The 21,695-nt window shown below is 40.0% G+C and overlaps 1 protein-coding gene across 3 annotated transcripts; it reads left to right on the plus strand.

The window, feature by feature from the left end:
- The first annotated feature begins 4,015 nt into the window (after positions 1-4,015).
- EIF4E (eukaryotic translation initiation factor 4E) lies at positions 4,016-21,269 on the plus strand. 3 transcript variants are annotated; one of them, XM_089526087.1, is made up of 7 exons: positions 4,016-4,119; positions 7,940-8,046; positions 9,905-10,000; positions 10,682-10,745; positions 11,365-11,478; positions 14,409-14,548; positions 19,437-21,269. In XM_089526087.1, the coding sequence occupies exons 1-7, from the start codon at positions 4,102-4,104 to the stop codon at positions 19,549-19,551; spliced, it is 654 nt and encodes a 217-aa protein (XP_089382213.1). In that variant the 5' UTR covers positions 4,016-4,101; the 3' UTR covers positions 19,552-21,269. The 3 variants fall into 3 exon arrangements, with proteins under 3 accessions (XP_089382213.1, XP_089382214.1, XP_089382211.1); XM_089526085.1 differs by lacking the exon at positions 4,016-4,119 and adding an exon at positions 4,518-5,977; XM_089526088.1 differs by lacking the exons at positions 4,016-4,119; positions 9,905-10,000 and adding an exon at positions 4,516-5,977.
- Positions 21,270-21,695: the final 426 nt, after the last annotated feature.

The following is a 21,695-nucleotide window of genomic DNA, read 5'->3' on the forward strand; positions in this document are numbered from 1 at the left end:
TGGTCATGTCCTACATCAGTGGTCCCCAAACTGTGCCTTTTAAGAGATTTTTTTGGACTACATTTCCCACAAGCCGCAGCCATGTTGGCTAATAGTGTGGGATTCTGGGAGATGAAGTCCAAAAGCCCTTAAAGGGCACAGTTTGGGGACCACTAGTTCTATGTTGCAAAACACTGCAGAAGTAATAATCCAGTTTGAGACCGCTTTAACTGCCCTGGCTCAATGCTGGGAAATTCTGGGATATGTAGTTTTGTGAGACATTTAGGCTTCTCTGTCAGAGAGCTCTGGGGCCACAATAAACTACAGTTCCCAGGATTCCCTAGCATTCAGCCAGAGCAGTTAAAGCAGTCTCAAAGTGGGTTATTATTTCTGCACTGTGTTTTGGACCGTCATCTTTTTCTTCCTCTCTTCCCTCAGACCTTTATTCAGAGCTAGGCAGCCAGCTAGGAGAGCATCCGCACCGGAGAAATGATGCTGCTTGACACCACTTTGAACCACCACAGTGGTTATGGAATAAAACCATTTTTGTCCGTGTTTTTCCTGAATCGTGCTAAAATAAAACATTCCATCATTGATTTTTCTCCTTTTTCAATTTTTTTCTTGGTTTCTTTTTTCCTGTGGTTTTTTCCCCCTGAAAAAAGAAAAACAGGAAAAATTGAAAAAAGGGAGAAAATCAATTATAGGATATTTTATTTTATCATGATTCAGAAAAACATGGAGAAAAATGGTTTTATTCCATAAGTGATTTTCTTCCTTTTTTTCAATTTTTTATTGGCTTTTCTTTTCTGGGTTTTTTTCTTTCAGGGGAAAAAAATTCCTGGGAAAACTGAAAAAAGGATGAAATCAGTTATGGAATATTTTATATTAGCATGATTCAAGAAAAACGTGGACAAAAATGAGTCTTTCCCCCTATTTCTTTCACATCTCTAGCACACAGCGGGGTGTGCAGGAATCACAGTTTGGATTCATGCAGTTTGACCCCTCATATGGTGCATCTACACTGTAGAAATCATGTGGTTTGACACCGCTTTTAATTGCCACGGTGCTGTCCTTCACAATCCTGGGAGCTGCAGTTTTGTAAGGCCCTGGCCCCCTTTGTAGATGCAAACATAGACACTACACAGATTTACAACTATCCAGACAGACTATCCAGATTGATGAGAGAACAGGGAGATCGAAAAATTCAGTAAGGACCGAAATAGTGTGACGATATACATGTATAAAAATGGGATGATTTATCCATTTTCCCAAGAAGAAGAATTCAGTTCTAACAGTAGGATATAAAGGTAAAAGAGGAGAAAATTTTAAATTAGTAGTATTAGTATAAGATGGGAGCGTTTCAAGGAAGAGATAGGTAGTTGAGGGTTTTTTTTGAACCCATATTGTAGGAAAGGAAGTAAGTGAATATAATTATACATGTTTATTATTATAGGTCTGTTGCTGTTTCTCAGAGGATGCATATATGTGTTGTTTTATTTGAAAAATAATAATGTTGGAAAGCCTTATAAAAAGATACTTTGAAAACCCAACATGGATAAACCCTTTGCAGATTTATATGGAAGTAAGGCTTACTGAATTCAATCGTCTGTTAAGTCCTGTTCAGATTCGTGACTAAAGTTTAATTCCATCTGATCATCACAAAGTGAGTCGACATTTGCTGCCTGCTGTCTTTTAAAAGTATTATTGAAGATAAGAATGAAAATATATCGTTCACTTAGTGTTTATTTTCCAGTATATACTATTATTTCCATGTAATTTTTTTAACTTAGATTTTATTTCTGAAGCAGCAGTTACATGGAAAATTATAGCTTTGCCAAGACAAAGAACAAGAATGACTCTTCCTGGGCTTGTTGTCTCACCCTGATTCCTCCTAATCATACTTATGTGAGTAGATCGCGTCATTGTGGTTCAGTCTGATCTTGTCAACAGCATCTGCTCACCTAAGAAATTCATTAATAAACTGGTTGTTCCTCATTTTATTCGACAATTAGAGAACAGTGGGTTCTAGCATTTCTGACATGGTCTTTATCATGTATGTTTCCTTTCCCAGCTCCTAGCATAAACAACAAGCCTTCTTCTGAGGCTGAGAGAGTGTGACTTGTGGGTTTCCATGGCTGAGCAGGGAATCGAACCCTTATCGAACCCTTATCTCAGACCATTCTGCTACGCTGGCTCTCTCAGTTTCAGTACCTCTACCCATACAAATAGTGTATTTTTCTTGAATTGATTTTTAAAATCTTAATTCAGTTGCTGAGTCCAATTAGAGTACAGCCATTGGAATATAGAAATTTAAACAAGTGTTGTTTTGCCGTTCAGCAGCTGAGCCAACGATTCAACTAAAACTGGGATTAGCAATTGAATATAGACCCTAATGTCAAACGTCACAGGGTTTTAAGGGGAAAAGCAACGCCGTCTTTGGTAGTGTGTGGTGCCTCTCATATCTGAAGAATTCCGGCTTCTTTGAAGATAGGGAATGTGAAATACGGTTTTCTAAGTGCCAAAGTATCAAATCAAGTCAATCAGGGCAAAACAAGTGAAGCAGCAATATCCTAATTAATAATTATAATCTCAAAGTTGACACATCAAGTTTTTAATCCCTTTCCCCTGCCTTTCTATTCTAGAGGCCCATCTAAAGTCTAAACTCTTTCTTTCTTTCTTTCTTTCTTTCTTTCCATTTCTACTAACTTATTTGTGTGCTGAATCTAAATATTAACCATTTCTCTCAGGGAATACCATGAAATTGCAAGCGATACAAGACTTTAGTTTTCCCATTCTGGCAACTGGCTGGAGAATGAAGTTAATTCATAAACTCCGGAAGACAAGATGACTCCTGGATTTACAGATGAAACTGTACCCAATGGACATAGGTTTATCTCAGGTCCAAAACACACCGCAGAAATTTGGGGATTTGTAGTTTTATGAGACATTTAGCCATCTCTGTGAGAGAGGATGGAGCCATGGCTGTTAAAAGGGTGTCCTTTGTAATTTTCCCCCCAATTCAGATGCAGCTAAAAAGTTTCAGCTAGACAGAGGATGAAGAGAAAAGGGGAACTGGGTCGAAAGAGGAGAGGAGCTTTGTAACTAGGGGCCTTTGTTAACCAAGAGAAAGAAGGCGATTTGGCTGCTGGGAACAATGGTGAGACAGTGCAGTGAAGTGTTTTGAGGGCCAGACTCGACTATGACTCTGAAGACCAATGCCTGCTGGGCCACAGAAACGCACTTGGTGACCTTGGGCAATAAGTCACACTCTCTCAGCCTCAGCAGGGGACGGCAAGGGCAAACCTGCCAAGGAAACCCCGTGAAAGGTTCGTCTTAGGGCCGCCATAAGCCGGAAAGGGCTTGAAGGCAGACAGACTGCTCTGGGGGCCTTTGCGGCAACACAGCCCCCGGGTATAAATACCCCAAAGTCAATAGACGGGATAAAGAGAAGCTCTTTCCACAAGGTCTATTGACAGCCATAGTGCATAAACCTATCTATAAATACTACTATTCGACAGGGATCCATGCTTCAGGCTTGAAGCGCGTTGTGTGCGTGTGTTTTTATGCGAAGTGCGTTTAGGGGGTCAATCTGCCTTTTGAAACCCTTCCCTGACAGGAAGGATGGAATGGAGGACGCGTCCGGGGAAAGGAGGGCGGCCCGGACGCTCCCCCTCCCAGCTTGCAGCGGTCGCTGAGGGATGACGTCACACATGCTGACGCGCCGGTGACAGAAAAAGGGGCCTCAGCGAGGCGGCTCCTGCAGTACCCGCTCCTCTCCTCTAGGGGCCACTCTCCCGCTCTGAACAAGCGCCGCTTCCTCAGCCTGACATGTCGGCCTTTCCCACGTGACTTTCTCTCTCTCTCCTATCGGGGGGGAGCGGAGGGAAAGGCGAGAGAAAAAGAACCCTCTCTCCGAGACTACAATTCCCAAGAAGCCTCGGTCCGCTCGTCCCTTCCCCTCAGCAACCTCACAAGGGCCTCGCGCATGCGCCGAGCCGCCAAAACGGCCGCCTCCCCCACGTGACCCCGAGCCGACCAATCGGCGTCGAGCCTGCCGCCTTCCCCCCCTTTTACCTCGCTCTACCCCCCTCCCCTCCCCTCCCGAGAGCAGAGCGATCTAAGATGGCGACGGTGGAACCGGTGAGTGTGCCCTCATTCCTTCCCTTTTCCTTGCCTCTTCCTTCCCGCCCTTCCCAACGGTGCCACGTTGGACCTGTATTAATATATGGATATGTGTATTTAACCAGCTGAGGGGAAGGGAGGTAGTTTGGAGGGAAGGGAGGAAGAGGCGGCCTGGGCGTGAGAGAGCGAGAGCGTATGTGTGGTGAGGCAGGCGCGCGCATGTACGGCGAGCGAAAGGGGCCGTTTGTGTGCGCGCGCGCGCGTTAAAGAGTAATATGGGGGCCGCTCGGGGGCGCGCGAGCGGCCGTTAGGTTCTGAGCGCGTGGAGGCCAGTCGATTGTGACGTCACAACTTGGGCGGGGGCGGGAGGGGCGGGGGAGAGAGAGACAGACAGACAGACAGAAAGGGAGGCTGAGGAGGTTCCCTGAGGAGAGCCTCTTTCCAGAGCTTACCCGTCTCCCTCTTATCTTCCCCTCTGTGTTTCTGCCCCCATAGTCTTCCTTTCCCACTATTCTTCCATTTCTCTCCACATTCTTCCATTCATTCCCCGTATTCCTCCATTTATCCCCCATATTCTCCCATTCATTTCCCCATTCTCCCACTGCCCTTCCACCCCATTCTTCCACTCCCCCTCACTCTGTTTTTAGTTACTTCTTCTACTTTCAACCCATCCTGGGCTCTCTCTCCCCTTCAGCCCAGTTCAGTCCATTCGTCTCCAAGGGCAAAAGAGACGCTGCTGGGTCAATTTAGGGCCCTTTTCCTTATCTTGCCTTCCTCTTAAGGCATAAATCCCCTCCTTTTTTCCCTTTGAGTCTCAGGCCTACTTCACCCTTCTTACTTTTGAATTTAGTAAAAAAACACCCCAGGCGTGTGGCCCTGGGGGGCTCTTTGGGATCCCAGACGAAAGAGGGGCGTTGGGGAATTCCTGCTCTAGACTAAGCCTCCTAGAATAGCACCTGGAATCTGCATACCTTTTTGATACAAGTATAAAGAAACCCGTGTTTCTTTAATAACATCTTGAACCTGTGTGTCTTTTCATTACTGTAGAGAAGCCCGTGCCTCCTTAATTATACCTCAGATCTGTCTCCACACAAGAAGATCCTGTCTTTCGTCCAGGCGTCCTGCCTGCAGTCACCCCAGGCTTAGTCAGTAGGTTGTCTTCTCCCAGCTCTGTCCAGTTTTTGTGGCCCAAAGGTCACTTGAATTATTAATCACAAAGCCAAAGAGCCCTCTTCTCTCTCTTGTTCCTGCGAAGTGTCCTTAGGAGACTTGAGTGATGTACAACTGGAGCTTGGGGTGCTGAAGGTTTTTTCAGCTTTTGTTTTTTCAGGAGCATCCGTCGGCAGCGGAGGCTTTGAACATAAGCAAGCTGGCCCTGTACCATTGGTTTCCACGCTGCAAAGAGCAGCACGTCATATTCCTGGGTTAGATAACAACATTTCGCTCAAGATCTAGCCGGACTGAGGGTTGCTGGGGGGGTTAGTATGTGTTCATTATGGCCCTCTGCCACATCCTGCAAGAACATGTCACATTCTGTTTCGATCGTAATTTTGAAGAGTAGGCATAGTTCAAAAACATTGTTTTTCTTGCTCCAGAGATGTTTCTGAACATATAGGGATTTTCATAGAGATAGAAGGAAGAGAGTAACTATGGATTGATCAGTCATTATTTCGAGCTCGTACTCTTAAGTACACTAGTCCTTTGGGAAGCAGCATTTCAGTAGTTCCCAGTGTTAACTAGCCCCTCGTTTTTGTCAGTTTCGTCAACTTCTAAAGAAAGTGTGGGTGGTTACAGGGCGCTTGTATCAAAATCCGTGATTTGCAACCTGTTAGTCACCATGATTGAAAATCTCACTGGGCTGTGTACTGTAGTAAGGGTAAGTATTAGCTCTAATGCTCTGTTGTGGTTTCTTTCCTTCAGAGAGTAGAAACTGGTTAAGCCTCATTAATGCTTATAGAATGAAGATGTAGAAATTTAGTTTATCTCTGCTGTAACAAGTACTTGAAATATTGGTATTTCAATATTTCAGTGCTCACTGACTTCAGCAGAGTAGTTTTTGCTGTTCAGAAAATATATTATTTTAAGAGATTGGGATTGACACTTCCATGATTTCTTCTTGGAGAATAAGCTAAACGAAAAAGGCTTGGTTTTAAAACTATATAAACATTTGCTCCGGTAGTTTCCTTGACGCACAGGGTAAGTATAATCTGTTGATTTCAGCTTGTGTTATCCAGCAAGGATGTGTCAACCCCAATTTCATTGCTGCTTGGATTCATAGTTGAAGGTGTGATTATTGTAATGTGGATCATTCACATGCATCATGTACTTAAAGAACAACAAGATTAGATCTTGTAATTACAGCCAGTGAGGTAGGTAATAAAACTGAATGAAGTGCCATCAGTCATTTTTGCTAGTTATGACAGGTAGTCATTCTTCCATTTACTGAGTCTGCTGTACTTTTGTTAGTTGTACAGATGATACTTAAAAGAGTTTTTTTGAGTTGCCAGGTAATGCATAGAGTTTTAAAATGGGTCATTTCAACTTTATTACTAGTTCCTTAAATCAGAATTTTCAATCTTAATCTGTTAAGAGGCAAAGAAATGCAATGTTGCTGCTTCCTTCCCAAAGCAAGGTGAATAGACTTTTAGAAACCACCAATCCCTAGTGTAAAAGTTTGAATCCTAAACAAATTAATTGTATTTAAATTAATCTGAAATTGTGACTCCTCACATTGATTTCACTGGGGAAGTAAGGGATGAAACAGACTGCCCCAAAAAATGCTGGATTGAGGGCCTCACGGCAACTGCATACTGTGGCCCCAATCTGGCTATTTGCCGGTGCAAAAATGCAGCAGAAAGCTGCTGCTTTTTGAGTTGGCAAAATCTGGCTTTTCCACTGCAACTATATGGCGTATAATGTCTAAACGCTGCACCACCAGAGTGATGTAAAGTGGCCTCCGTGTAAACAGCTGGGCAGCGTGATGTTGGCTTCCTGCCGGCTTGAGGGCATGCATCATGCGTACATCATGCCCCCAAGCCACTGGGAATCCAGCTTGTTTTGCTAGTCTCTTCTAAGCCTAAGTGCATATATTTTAGTCTGTATTATACCACCTGTCTTTGCTTTCTTTGAGGAGTCTGAAAATCTCAACTGTCTGTATTTGTCTTGTATTATGATATAGAATGCTGTTGTCTTGATACATTTCTCCTAATCAAATAGGTCTAGCAACATAAGGTAATAATTGGCTTGGCTGTACTTAAGAATGACCTTGTCCAATAATATTGTAGTTATTTGAAATATATCAAGGTGATGGAGGCCAATGAAACTGTCTTCTTAGCTCACTACATTGTACAGGTATTCAGGAATTTGTTGTCTTTAGATCAAGTTTGCCAACTTGTAGATAGCCAGAAATTGTTGGACAGCAACTTCCATCAGATTTTGGTAGCAAAGCCAATTGCTGTCCAACATCATGCTGAATATCCTGGTCTAAACCACTTCCCTGGTGTATACCTGAGACCTGTTACACTGGATCCTTTTTGTGTAATTTTCATTTAGAAATGTTGTGTGGTGGGGATTATGCTGTATTTGCACACTTTTACCAGTAATGAAAGATACTGGGCCAAGTAGCAGTTTTGGCCTCTTTTCTTCCTACCTGTGACTGTGTAAGGATTGTCTGAGCTTTCACATAAATTCATTCAGTACTGTCACAAAATCATCCAGTCATCTAGTACTGTCCGTGTTATAATGATTTGCAAAAAGTTTCTTCCTTTTATAAGGTGACAATTTGCAGCTTGATATGACACAGTTGTAAAAAGATTAATTGCTTATTTTATTTATGTAGGAAACCACTTCTAACCCTCAGACTTCAGAAGAAGAGAAAACTGAAACATCAGCAAGTCAGGAGATAGTCAGTCCTGAACCATATATTAAGCATCCGTTACAAAACAGGTAAGGCATATACCCTCTGAAGAGTATAATAGCATGTTATGAGACTAAAAGCTGTAGCAAAAGATTTACAGGATTTTTTTTGTTACATGTAAGTTTGACATATTAAACATCTGCATGTTTAAGTTAATATTGAAAATGATAAACCTAGCATTCATTTCATATTATCAGCTTGTTTGGTGTTAATGTTGACCTTTGAAGTGCAATGTTGCTGTTCATGAATATTTCTTTTTTAAAAAAAATATTTTTTATATTAGCAGTTCAGCTGAATAGCAACCGTCTGTGTTGCAAATACTAATAGTAATAGTTATTTAAGAGCCCATACATACAGGACAAAATAAAGCTGCTTCAGGTCACTTTGGAGGTATGCTGTTTAAATGATGCACGCATCCTAAGAGTCCAGAAGCCACACCAAAGCCACACTCCATTCCTAAGGACCGGAGCACAGCTTTGTCGCAGCTTCTGACTTCATAAGAGGTGTGTGTCATTTAAACAGCGTACCTCCAAAGTGACCCAAAGCAGCTTTATTTTGGCCTGTCTGTACAGGCCCCAAGTCTCTTTGAGAGTTAGAGCATATTTATAGTGCAGTGAATTCTACATTTACACACATGCTCAGTTATCCCATTTTGAAAAAATATATGTATACCAAGATGAAAAACATGTGGCCCAGATTTTGTTATCATCCTTTACCATGGCTGGACATCTTATGGTTTCTGTGAGTTGCAGTCTGTCTACATCTGGGGGGAAACCTTGCTCACCTTTAAAATACATAGAAAGTGAAAACAGGTTTTTCATACTTTTCATCTCCATTTGTCTATTTTAGGAAACTGTTAAAGATATGTGGCTTTTTAGCCTTTAAAAAATCAAATCTATCCCCTGCGTTTCCACTTTCTTCATTATCCAGATATGCTTTGTTGAAATTAACTGACAGTTTTGAGATAGGTTGCAGCTGGGAATAACTATAGTTTGTGAAATCATAATGCCAATGTGGTCAGTGCCAGCAGATTTCCTTTTAGTCAGATTTAATCAGATTTCAGTCAGATTTAGTCAGAATGCCCACGTCAGCATGACTTCAAATCAAAGGTGGGCAAACTGCAGACCACATCTAATCTCAAAGGTTATTATTAAAGTTCACAACTCACCCATGTGCTGAGAAACTTTTTAAATAGAAAATTGTTTCTTGTTACCTGAAGCAGTGGGTTTGTGCGTTTTTGGGAGGTCCTGGCTCCCTATTCTTTTTCAACACCTTGAAAATTAACATGAAACTGGAGTGGTTATTTGATACTCTGTTAAAGGATTAGTTAGCATAATGTGCATTTGGGAGAAAATTGTCCATGGATCTTGCAGAGCATCTTACCTCTCCCCTACATAAACTATCCATGGTTATTTTAATATTTTGCCAGCTCATGAGTTAATATCATGCTGAATTGCATTTCTAAAATGTCTTAAAATAATATGTCCACTTAGTATTGGTGTGTATTCTACATGTGTTGCCGCTAAGTCAGTTATGTCGTAGATGTTCTGTTAAGTGCATGTTAAAATTTTATATTTCAAATACATCTCCCTCAAAGTATATTGAATTCAAGAAATAGGTATTTATAACCTTTTTTCCTTTTTTTTTTGCCTTAGTCATTAAGTCTAAATACAAAGATTGGTTGGCAGTCAGGTGTCTTCCTATGGTTGTCAGTGTTGGCATATACAGTCTTAGTCGTACCTCCAACAATCTGGGAATTAAGTTTTTTGGCTTCTCTTCATGTGTGCTTTTCCTTTCTAGATTGCTTCCATGCTCTATGTGTGACTTTAAAAACCTTAAGTGAATGGTAGTACACTGTAGCCTAACTGAAATCAATATTTTTTTCAGGTGGGCGCTTTGGTTCTTTAAAAATGACAAAAGTAAAACCTGGCAAGCAAATCTTCGTCTGATTTCAAAGTTTGATACTGTTGAAGATTTTTGGGCGTAAGTCAAGCTTTCCAGTGCCACTATCATTAATTGCTAAAGTTTGTATTTTTCCTTGCAGTACATTACTATGTAGCTTTTGCAATCACTGTAGAAAAACTCTGTACACCAACAGTGGGGATTATGTGGAAAGTTTCAAATTACATTTTTTAATATTCTCAATTGAACTTTAATTTTTCTCCCTTTCTGTTCATTATTCAGAATGACCTAAGGGAACTGAGTAAGTTGAACGAAAGGGTTTCTCAAAACAACAACAACAACAAAGAAAACACCTGGACAGACACTTCAGTTTTTTAAATTAACACATGAAGTGTGGTTTAGGAAATGTTCATGGAATTTTAAATAAATACATAAATAAGGAAGCCTTGGAGAACTACCCTTAATCAACTTTGGTAGCAATGCTGTCCATTTTTGGGAGCCGTGCTCTGAATATTTATTATGCTGACTACATTGAACAGATTGTCCTAAATTGTGGATGTTTTCATTTGACTAGACAGGGGTTTTGTTTTTTCCTTTTATTATCAAATTATTCCTTAAGAGATGCATGTATTCACATTGAAAAACTTAAATTTCATAGTTGAGATTATATATTTGTGTACGTTTTAGATTTTAAGTATTTTTATAATCTTTTGTTTATGGTAGTTAACTTCCTTAATTATATTTTGTTTCCCCCCCAAATAGGTTGTATAACCATATCCAGCTTTCTAGTAACTTAATGCCTGGTTGTGACTATTCACTTTTTAAGGTATGTAAAGAAATTTGGCTAGTTGGATTTATCATTTGATTGTAAGTTCCTGCAAGGCAGGGGGTTGGATGGTCCTTGTGGTCTCTTCCAACTCTATGATTCTTACGATTTCAGAGTTTATAAGTGGATGGGGGGGATGGGTCGCCCCAGAAGAAAATGGATTAAGATGGTATCTAAATTGCACCACTGTGCAAACTGTTGACTTACTGCATTAGACACAGTTACCTTCCCTGTCCACAGCAAAAACAGGTATGAAAAACAGCTCTGGAATTTTTATAAACAGCTAACACCAAATACAAATGAGTACATTTTACCATTTGAAAATGTGACAGTGCTATTAAATGTCCCTGCTATCTTATTACTTGCTGTCACTTTTTCACACTCTTGCCTATAAATGAAATTCTTAAGCCAGCCTATCGAGACTTCTAGCAGTAAGAAAGATCTTTCATTACAGTGGCACGTACTTTGATATTCACAAGAGAATAGTTTTTCGAAATATATAAATGAAATATTACTATTGTGGGGAATAGTTTGATTCTAACTAATACTTTAAGTCATGCAGTATTTGGTTTTTCACCATACATATTAAATGATATGTATTCAAATTTCGTTTTTTAAGGATGGTATTGAACCCATGTGGGAAGATGAGAAAAATAAACGAGGAGGACGATGGCTAATTACATTAAACAAGCAGCAGAGACGAAGTGACCTTGATCGCTTCTGGCTAGAGACAGTAAGTGTTTTATAAGTTTTTAGTCTTGATCAGATCTGAAAAATGAGCTGTTTTCTTCCTAAATTTCTAAAGGAACTAATAATAGCCACAGCTGTACCATTCCTTGATGGAGGGGTGCTTAGCTTGGCACAAAATGCAGAGATCCATTCATATGGCAAACCTTTGAGACTGATAAAGCTTATTAGATTCTGGGAATGTTCTCGAGGGAAGGTGCAGAAGGGGAGATTGGCTCTGTAGCTTCGAGACACTGCTGGAGGTGGGTAGTGGAACTGAGGCTATGAAATAGGAAGGGAGACAGCAAAAGGGCATAGTACACTGAATCTGAGCAAATAGGGGAGGGATTTCCTTGTGGTCAGGGATGGGCACAGGGCAGCCCTGCAGATGCTGTTGGACTCAACTCTCTGTAGCCTTACCTTACCAAGTATAGCCAAGATGCAGGAATTCTGGGGTGTGTTGTTCAATAATAGTGGGAGGGAGTATTTTGTCAAGGGTTATGTGTCAGCAATAGGCAGGACCAACTCCAAAGAGCTGGAGCAAAGAGGTCTGTTTTGGAGCCTCTTCACAATATTCATCTATGAAGTTTTGGAAACCTCTCATCAGTTTCTGGAAATACACCAATGTTTTAGAGCACTAGCAAAGATTTGGAGACTGTTGCAGGAAACAATGGCTACAGGGAAAGTTCTGTGTTCACATTTCTTTCTGCTCATTCTGATGGTTGGGAGAACCTGTATTGCTTTGTCATATGTGAATGAGTGTAGAGAGTACCTGCTGTGTTTGGCAAAAAGAGTATGGGCATGGCCTACATAAGGGATGGGTGAATTGCAGGGTGCATGCAGCTAACAGGGCTGTTTTTGTATCTCCACCATCCAAAAATATTTTTTGCAATGAAATTACTACTTGTGTCCAAGAAGCCTCCAGGATTTCAACTGGCATTTGGGACTATGAGGAGGTGCTGGACAGTCCACGGATCACTATGCTGGCTCAGCTTCTTCTATACTAATAATATGATATTCCATTAGGCTAAGCTTATAACCATTGCTTTTGAATGTCTTTATGAAGACGTTGGACATTTGGAATTGAATGTCATCAGTTCCTTGGCTTTTTATGAATATTCCAGAGCTGTCTCATTTCTAATTCAGTAGTTGGAAGCTGCTGGATGAGTGGATGTAGTGAAACAGATTGAATTTCTACTAGGCAAGAAGGAGATAGTGTTGGTTGAACTGAATGTTCTTGTCATTGATGAGGGTGATATTCTTCCATTCTAATCAGGATAGAGGTTAAGAGCTACTGTTAAATACTATTTTGTTCATCTCCAGGTGCCAATAGTGGCTAAAAATCCTATTTAACCATTTTCGTGTATATTATCTTCCTTGCTGGAGATAATGGGTGTAGACATAGTTCATATTTGAGAGATAAGGTTGTATAAGAGCTAACATGGGGCTGCTTAAATTGGCTTGAACATTTCAGTTGATTCGGTAATGTTTATTTGATGTTTTAATGTAAAATTAATAAAACTTATGATACAAGAAATTTTCAGCTAGTCCAGAAGGCTATTATCTATGGGAAGGCAGAAATATAGGCCCAGTACATACCGCACTGAAAGGGAGGGCTGGAGGCAGCTGCTTTTCCTGCAGAGAGATGCCACAGCAACCAAACTGTGGCGTCCCTCCGCCCCAAAAAGAACCTGGAAAAACAGGTTCTTCTTGGGATGCTGCGCACACATCACGAGTGTGCCATTGGCACACTTATGATGTAAGCGACGCGCAGCAACGTTTATACGCTGTGCGTCGCTTACATCATGATGGCAGCCCCCATATGGACAGGAGGCCATCATTATGCCGCCACCATGAAGTCCTAGGATTAGGGGCTGTGCAGTTGGTGTATGGTCCCTAACCCTAGAATCGCCGCCTGGACACCGCTTCTTGGTGGTATGTACAGGGCCATAGTCTCTTCTGTGACAATATGCTGACTTCCCATGGACAAACATATAGGTCCAAATTCAAGGTACTGATGGTTGTTTTATGACCTCAGAGTGCATTTCCCAGTATTTTTATTTGCTATTTTAACTCTATTCTCAAACTGAAAAAAGATCTGGGCTTATAAATGTTACTGTTTATATTATATGGAGCAGACTCTGCTTCTGTGTCCCCAAACTAGGAGATGAAAGGACTTTTTGGAAAAGGAGTAGAGCCTACCAATTGTTTCAAAGTTATGGAACAACCTCTCTGATCAGAGCCAAAGCCATAATGGTTTTTAGTGATTTCTCAGTGGTATCCAGACGTGCATGTCTGGTTGTGTCAAATTTTGTGTCATTTTTAAACATCTGTAATTCCTTCTCTTGCATTCTGTTTAAGTTTTTGAGAGGAAGTCTGATTTTTTAATAATAATAATAATAATAATAATAATAGCATCTTGCTTGAGTTTGATGTATGTGCTTTATTTTCCTCTTTTGCAATAAGACAGTAAGAACAGTGGTGATGCTTTGTTTCACAGATAAAAATCTCTTCTGCTCCTTGTGTGCTAGTTGAATTGGCACACCTTCCCTCTAAGCTTACTCCATGACACCAGTAACACCAATTCAGGATGCTAGTTTTGGCCTGTACTTACTGGGGTAAAATATTTTGGGGAAGAGAGCTTTCCCACTTATGAGTCCCTGAGAGCTTTACAATTTGTTACTGAATCTCTGCTCCAGATTCGTCATCCTAAGGATCTGAGGAAGTGGTTATCAGAAAAGGGTCCTTCTTTATGGTAGTTCAGGAATATTTTTCATCAAGAAATCAGAACGTGTTTGTCTTTTGTCAGAGAAGAGATGGTCAAATGTGTGGGATTTGTGTGGACATTCTGTCCCTTATGTGGTATTAATTTGCTTCCATGCTTAATTGCACTTTGCTGTTTAGACTGCTTCTCTAATGTTATCTTCACTTTCATAGCTGCTGTGCCTTATTGGAGAGTCCTTTGATGACTACAGTGATGATGTATGTGGAGCTGTTGTTAATGTTAGAGCTAAGGGTGATAAAATAGCAATATGGACTACTGAATGTGAAAACAGGGATGCTGTTACACATATAGGGTAAGTTATGTTAATTATTTATTAAGTAAAAATATATGCCTGTAGGTCACCTGTCAGCTAATGGGAGGCCTCATGAATTTCATAAGGTTTGCTTAGGCAGACAATACTCAGATGTGGCTTGCCATTGCTTCCCATTGAATATAGCCTACAACACCTGGTATTCCATGCTGTTATCCTCCATATAACCTACACACAGTTGGTTCTGATGGCATAATCATGATGGGAACAGACTGCAACAAGCCTTGGCCTTGTGTGTTCCCTTTACAGCCACAAGGACATGTGATTTATTTATTTTTAAACCACAGGCTAGTCTTGCAACTCCCATGCCGTAGTTTACTTTTTTCATTTTATTTGTATATTGATTTCTAGCCGTAATGAGCAAACACAATCAAAATTATATACATTCAGAAAATACGTACAGACAATAAAGAAACAGTAAAAAGAAAAAGGGAAGAGAACAAACAGTAGAACTCTGGCTCCGCCTCCACCATTTTAACTGTCTTGAAGAGTAAAATAGAAATGATAGGGAGAAAATACATTATCCTACTGTTACATATCCAACAAAATAGTCCTTCCAGAATTACTAATATCCATAGCCACAAATTGTTACATTGTTAGATTTCTTATTGCCTTAAATGTCCATAAACTGTTGGCAATCTTCCAAAAAAATCATGTAAAACAGCCTTCTCCAACCTTTAACCCATTAACAATATAAAAAGTTGTATCAAATAGCTACTTAAGGAGTTGCAGAGGGCAATAGTGTAGTGATTCCAGATGTGGAGCTCCAATCAGGGGATACTGTCAAGTAGAAAGGGGGCTGCCTTAGGATTGTGGTGTGGCCAGCTGTGCTGAGGAATCAAGTGAGATAGGAACAGAGTGTCTGTCTGACCTCAAACAAGACCGAATTGGCAGTGCCTAAACAGGCATATTTATAGACCAAAACCTGTCCCAGAGCAAAATTCGGGATTAAGGGATATCTTCCAGGAGGAAAGGATGAGAACAGAAGTCACAAATGGCTGGAAAATCCGTGCAAATATCTTTGAACAAAGAAGAAAAGTGTACTTGGATTTCTGTTCACTTGCAAACCCAAGGTCTATCTCCCAGCATCACTCCTATCAGCGATAGAATTGTGCAGATTCCAATCTTGATTGATCTATCCTGGCTACGTGTTCTTCAGCTCTCCCATGCTGAGCTTCTCAGACCTCCTTATATGTAAGGCTAGTTTCCTGCACTGGGGCACCGTCATGGCTATGTGCTCTCAACATCATTTGATATCGGAAATGAGGAGGGGTACAGAGGGCCAGACCTTGCGGTAACAATGCAAAACAGCAGGCCTGATAATACAGTGATAATATTATGAACTCCCAAGCCACTCCTTTCTTTAGCATCATACATTTTTTTTAGTTTTATTCTGGGTTTCCTTGCGTGCCAAACAGATCTGGATATTTCTTTCTGCCATTGCCAAGAGGTATTCCATTTCTTGTAATAGAGATTGTTTAAAGGAAAATAAAAGGTTTACAAATGGCAGAACACTTGCTTTTATTATTGTGATTCCTCCCTAATGGGATAGATGTAACTTTCCCAATTTTTAAAAATCTCTATTAATTTCTTTCCAGACTTTCTCATGATTATTTGAAACAATAAACTGTTCTTCATGATTGTAAATCCCAGTTCTTTAATCCACTTTTTTCTACTTTAAAATTTGAAAGAGCTGTTAACTCATTTTCCTCTTCTAAGGACATCTTTTTAGAGGTCAGTTTTGTTTCATCACAGTTCACTTTAAACCTAGAGCATGCACCAAATGCCTTAAGTTTTTCCAGAAGAGCTTCATTGATTCCAGTGGGATTGTGTCATTATCACAAGGTCAGACACATAAACCCTCATCTTATATTTTTCTTTTTAAACCCTCAGTTCTCAGATTCTGTCATCTTGTCTGGTATCTTTTGATAGGGTCACTAATATGAAAGTAAACAGGAAGTGTGCGAGCAGAAAAACTTGTACAGATCCCTTTTGTATTTAAGTCAATGATGTTGCATTGCCACTTACTAAAATCTGGGCCTTTTCAACTGAGTAGGTTGCCTTTATTGCCAGAACAATATTTTCATCAAAGTCCATTCTCTCCAATACTTGAAGTAAGTAATTCAAAGAAATATTATTGAAAACTTTTCTCAGGATCTAAAAATATCAAAACAACCTTTTTATCATTATAATGTTCCAAATATTTGATGATATTAAGAACTGTTTTTACATTATCTCTTAATTGTCGTTTTGGCAGAAATCTACTTTGAACTTCATCAAGGGCTGTTTGGCAGTGGAATGCACTTCCTCGGAAGGTGATAGAGTCTCCTTCCTTGGAGGTCTTTAAACAGAGGCTGGATGGCCATCTGTCAGGGATGCTTTGATTTGGATTTCCTGCATGGCAGGGGGTTGGACTGGATGGCCCTAGTGGTCTCTTCCAACTCTATGATTCTAATATCCTGAGAAACATGTTTTCTCAATTCGCTTGCCAAAATAGTACAGCCGGACCTTCATATTCGCAGGGTAGCTGTTCTTCTCTCCCCCCCCCCCCCCCCCCCGCAGATAGAGAACCCATGCATGCTCAAGTCCCATTAACATGCCACCATTAAGCAAAACAGGGTTTTGACATCCATGGATGGTTAAATCCAGGGTGGCAAGTCTGTCAATAAGGAGGGCCGACTGTATCTTGTACAGTTGGCCCTCATTCACAGATCACAGCATTTTTAATGGTTGTAGCAGCTCATCTGCAGATTTGAGCATCTGGATGGCAAGCCCGCAGGGGGTGGAGGAGGAAGAGCAGAGAGGAGGAGGAGGAGGAGGAAAGAAAGAAGGAAAAGGAGGCCGGAGGGGGAGTAAAAGGAGGAGGAGAAAGGTGAAGGAGGCGGGGAAGAGGAGGAGGAAGGAAAAGGTAGATGAAGATCGGAGAAGAGGAGGAGGAAGGAAAGGAGGGTGACTGAGGGGGGAAGAGGAGGAGGAAAAGCAATGCAGCGGCAATAGGAGAAGAGGAGGAGGCAGTAAAAAGGAGGTGGAGGAAGAGGTGAGGGAGAGGAGGAAGAAGAGGTATGCCACCACCTGTTGTGATGAGAGCATCGGGAGGCGCAGGGCAAAGTGCCATTGTCCTCAGTGGTCATGCCACTATTGAGTACTATGGGACTTGAGCATTCAGAAAGGATCCCTTGCAGATACCACGGGCCCACTGTATAATGAACTGCAGATTATCTCTCTGAGCCAGGAGCTTTTCAAGATTTTATTTTTCAACTGTTGCACTAAACTATAGTTCTCACAGGCCCTTTCAAAATTTGCTTTTGTTCTAGGTGTAGTTTGTCCAATTGGAGTTTGTCAAGATAATCCCCCATATCTTATTTTTTTTCACCACATTTAAACACCCTGTGAATGAGACATGTCCATGCTTCCCTATTCTCAACCTCTCTGCTCAGGTCCTGCGGTATCAGGCCTATGACCTCCCTGATTGAATCCATCCATGGCATGTGGTTTTCCTCTCTACTGCCTTCTGCTTTCCTAGCATCATTGTCTTTTCTAATTATTCATGCCTTCTCATGTTGTGGCCAAAGTACGACAGCCTCAATTTGATCCTCTTGGCTTCCAGGGAGAATTCAGGGTTGATCTGTTCTAGGACCCATTTGTTTGCCTTTTTGACTATTTACAGTATCCTTGACACTCTTTCCCAGTACATCTCAAGTGAGTTGATTTTCTTCCTATCTGCTTTTTTTTATGCCCAGCTCTCACATCTGTACATAGTGATGAGGAATACAGTCACCTGGATAGTTCTGACTGTAGTGTTCAGCTGTATATTGTATTTCTGATGTTTTTCTGTGGCTACTTCTAGAAACCCTGTTTAAATAAAATAGATATTTAGTGCACTGTTGTTATAATACAGTTTTTGTGTTCCTGTGGTTTTTCTAATGAACAAAACATCCAATACCTAAGGCAGCAATCTTTAATCTTTTCGTTCGGACTCACATTTAACGTGAACGTGCAAATGATTGGTTATGTAAGAAGAGTAAAAGGGGACACTGTCATAGTGCTGCAGAAGAGGAAGTTTTTTCGAACTTGTCTGAATACCTTTGTTTGCCAAAAAAAATCCCTTTTAAGTACCTTAACTACTTAGAGGGAAAGTGTTCCTTTTTTCTGGTGGAATCTCCCTGCCATTCTTGTAAATACTGTAAGCCAAAATATAAAATTACGTTGAGGCTACATCTGCTACTCATTACTGATTAGAATTTCCAGTTTGGAGATGAGTGAATATGCATCTTGTAAACAGCTTTTATAAAGCAAGGGAGAGCTGGGATTGATCTGATCTTCTAGTAGGGCTCTTAGTGATTTGCATTAAATGACTGAGGATTTCTGAATCTCAGCTGTTTAATAGCAAGAGAATGACTCCCTACCTCATCTTAAATTGTTCTACAGAAGAAAGTGTAGATATCTTGGAGTGATTGGTGTGTGTGTGTGTGTGTGTGTGTGTTGGTGGAAGGACTATGAAGAGTTAAACAAATTTCTGTGTTCATAATTCTTGAATCTGAAGTGAAGGTTTTTACACCACAAAATTTTGGAGTTGTACCCAAACAGCCTATAGTTGTTAGAGCCACAAATATGAATTCTGCTTCAGATGTGAATTCTGCCTATCTCTTATATACAATAGGAGAGATAACACAAAGCTTTCTAATGAGTTAAAAAGTAGTGAGCCATGATAATTCAGTATGTTCTGTTTATTTAGATTTAGCAGGTGATATTTTTAATTTTGGTATCCATAACGATATACAATATGTAATCTCCTGCCTCTGAAAAATAGTGTGTTGCTATTTTCCTCTGAAAAATACTACTTAATGTTTTCTGTGTTTTTCACCCTTAGGAGAGTATACAAGGAAAGGTTAGGACTTCCTCCAAAGATAGTGATTGGTTATCAGTCCCATGCTGACACAGCTACTAAGAGCGGTTCCACCACTAAAAATAGGTTTGTGGTTTAAGAAGACATCTTCAGAGTATTTCATAGGAGACTGCGTCAAGCAATCGAGATTTGGGAGCTGAACCAAAGCCTCTATAGAAGCAGAGTGGACTGCATTTAATTCTGATTTCCATCTAAATGTTGCTAAATTTGTGAGTCTTATTTGCTTTTGTCTTGTACGTCTGTTTTTTCTCTCTCAATTTTTTGGCTGAAGTAACTTTTATTGAATCAAAGAATTTCAGTACATTTGCCCCCTGAATCTATAAAGGTCCCCCAGCCCACTCTGTGATGCTTCTTAGGAGAGTAATTATTATATGGAAAAAATACCTGAAAACAGTGCCATTTCTACAGGGGAATAAACTACTACTTTTTTTCATCTTTGCATTGTATGCAACAACATGTTTTGCTGGTTTGGAAGAAAAGTATGATGCATACATTTTTCTAGCAAATCTTTATACAGCATTGTCATTGCTGTAACTGATGCTGATGGCTGCTAGATTTAATTTATTTGTTTCCCTTTCTGATAACATTAGTGATGTTCTGATTTCAGTTCTTGCTCATGTAACATTGGTGAAGGATCTGGGAATATGACAAAAAGGTTTAATAAACATTAATTTTGTGCATTCTTTGGTAATTATTTTGTAACATCACAGCTTTGCTACAAGTTTCATGCATTTCAAGTCAAATCAGTGATATGTTTGTGTGATTTCCTGAACATAATTGTGGATTTTTAAAAATGTAACACCATAAGTACATTCCTTACTAGAAATAGTATTCCTGTTTTTTGTATCTTATGCTGTATTTTAACACTTTGTATTCCTTAGGTTATATTTTGCTTTGGTTTAAGAGCGGCTCAAATAGAAAAGCAGTCCCATTCATATTAAGACAGTGTACAAAACTGTAAATAAAATGTGTACAGTGAATTGTCTTTTAGACAAGTAGATTTGTCCCTTTATTTCATACACTGATGTGTTTTGTACTATTCCTGACAAGACAGTTTCTATTGTGGCTTCTGTTGTAGTGTATCTTCCAGAAGAAGTTGAGTCTTAAGCTACAGGTAAATTCAGGCTGTGCTAATTTTAATAAATTTTAGCTAGCATTATCCTCAAATGGAATGTGATTACTGTGAGTATATCTTAAATTAATATGTTCACTTAAATGTTCAGTGTGTTATTATTGCCTGGTCAGAATATTCAGAAATTGAACAGAGTAGTTCAAAACTGGCCTATCACTGCATTACCAGGGAACAGCAAATCTAGAACTACTGAAACTTATATGTTAAGAAATGTTAAGAAAATGAGCCATTCGTGCATTTAGCTTGTAGACACAAAGGCTTTCTGCCCCTAGAGGTGTTTGCTCAGATTGTAACAGGTTGATTTACATAGCCATTTAAGAAAATCCCCTTGAGTGTTAGCATGTTCTAATGGGGTAGTAGAACTGAATGAATTCCAGGAATTTTTTCAGCTGACCTAAATCTGAAAGTTTGGTTTTGAAAGTCACCATGAAGACAGTATTGCTGCCTCATTGTCAATTCACTTACATAGAGGACCCTGCCTCCTTTTACATCAGCATAAATTATCTTGGTAAAAGGTTTTGCCGAGGTTGTTGACTTTACCTTTTGGTTCCTGCAGGATATATAGCATGGACCCAAATAGCTTTTTGTATAAACACTGAAACTGTATTCTTGCAGTTAATTCTTCCCCCTAACAATAAATGGAATAGCTCTTTTATTAAAGCATATGTGGTCTGTAGTAATGTCTACTTCAGCTGGAGACAATGAAATGACTGATTAATGAGTTCCTATTTGAAATTGCTCTTATTTTTTTGCAAGAGGGATGTTTCCAGAAGTCTGAAATATCTTATACCAGCCACACTTTTCAGTGATGATCTCAGTTGAGTATAACACTTTCAGTTTCATTGTATGATAGATTGCAAAACAAATCTTGGCATTGTCCTTCCCTGAGGGCAACAATTAGACATAATGCAGAAAATCAATTGTTAGGACCTGCCCTTTTTAAAAGAAAAGTAGTCAATTAGCCAAGTAGAGGAGAAGACTGAATCAGATTGGGAAGGGGTCTAAGACCACCACACAGGTAACACTCTAAAAAAAACGCACTGTGCCATAAATTGGCAATTGATCATGCAGATGATATGTTCACTTATAGA

This window comes from Sceloporus occidentalis, unplaced genomic scaffold (assembly GCF_023333645.1).
Source record: "Sceloporus occidentalis isolate IW3139 unplaced genomic scaffold, rSceOcc1.0.p SCAF_5, whole genome shotgun sequence".
In the NCBI taxonomy this organism is placed as follows: Eukaryota; Metazoa; Chordata; class Lepidosauria; order Squamata; family Phrynosomatidae; genus Sceloporus; species Sceloporus occidentalis.

What these genes read in the sequence shown, in the direction of transcription:
- EIF4E (XM_089526085.1), top strand. Translation starts at nt 5,939, where the DNA reads ATGATTGAAAATCTCACTGGGCTGTGTACTGTAGTAAGG. An exon ending in GGCTGTGTACTGTAGTAAGG is followed by an intron (nt 5,978 to 7,939) that starts GTAAGTATTAGC and finishes TTATTTATGTAG; the next exon opens with GAAACCACTTCTAACCCTCA. An exon ending in ATCGCTTCTGGCTAGAGACA is followed by an intron (nt 11,479 to 14,408) that starts GTAAGTGTTTTA and finishes TCACTTTCATAG; the next exon opens with CTGCTGTGCCTTATTGGAGA.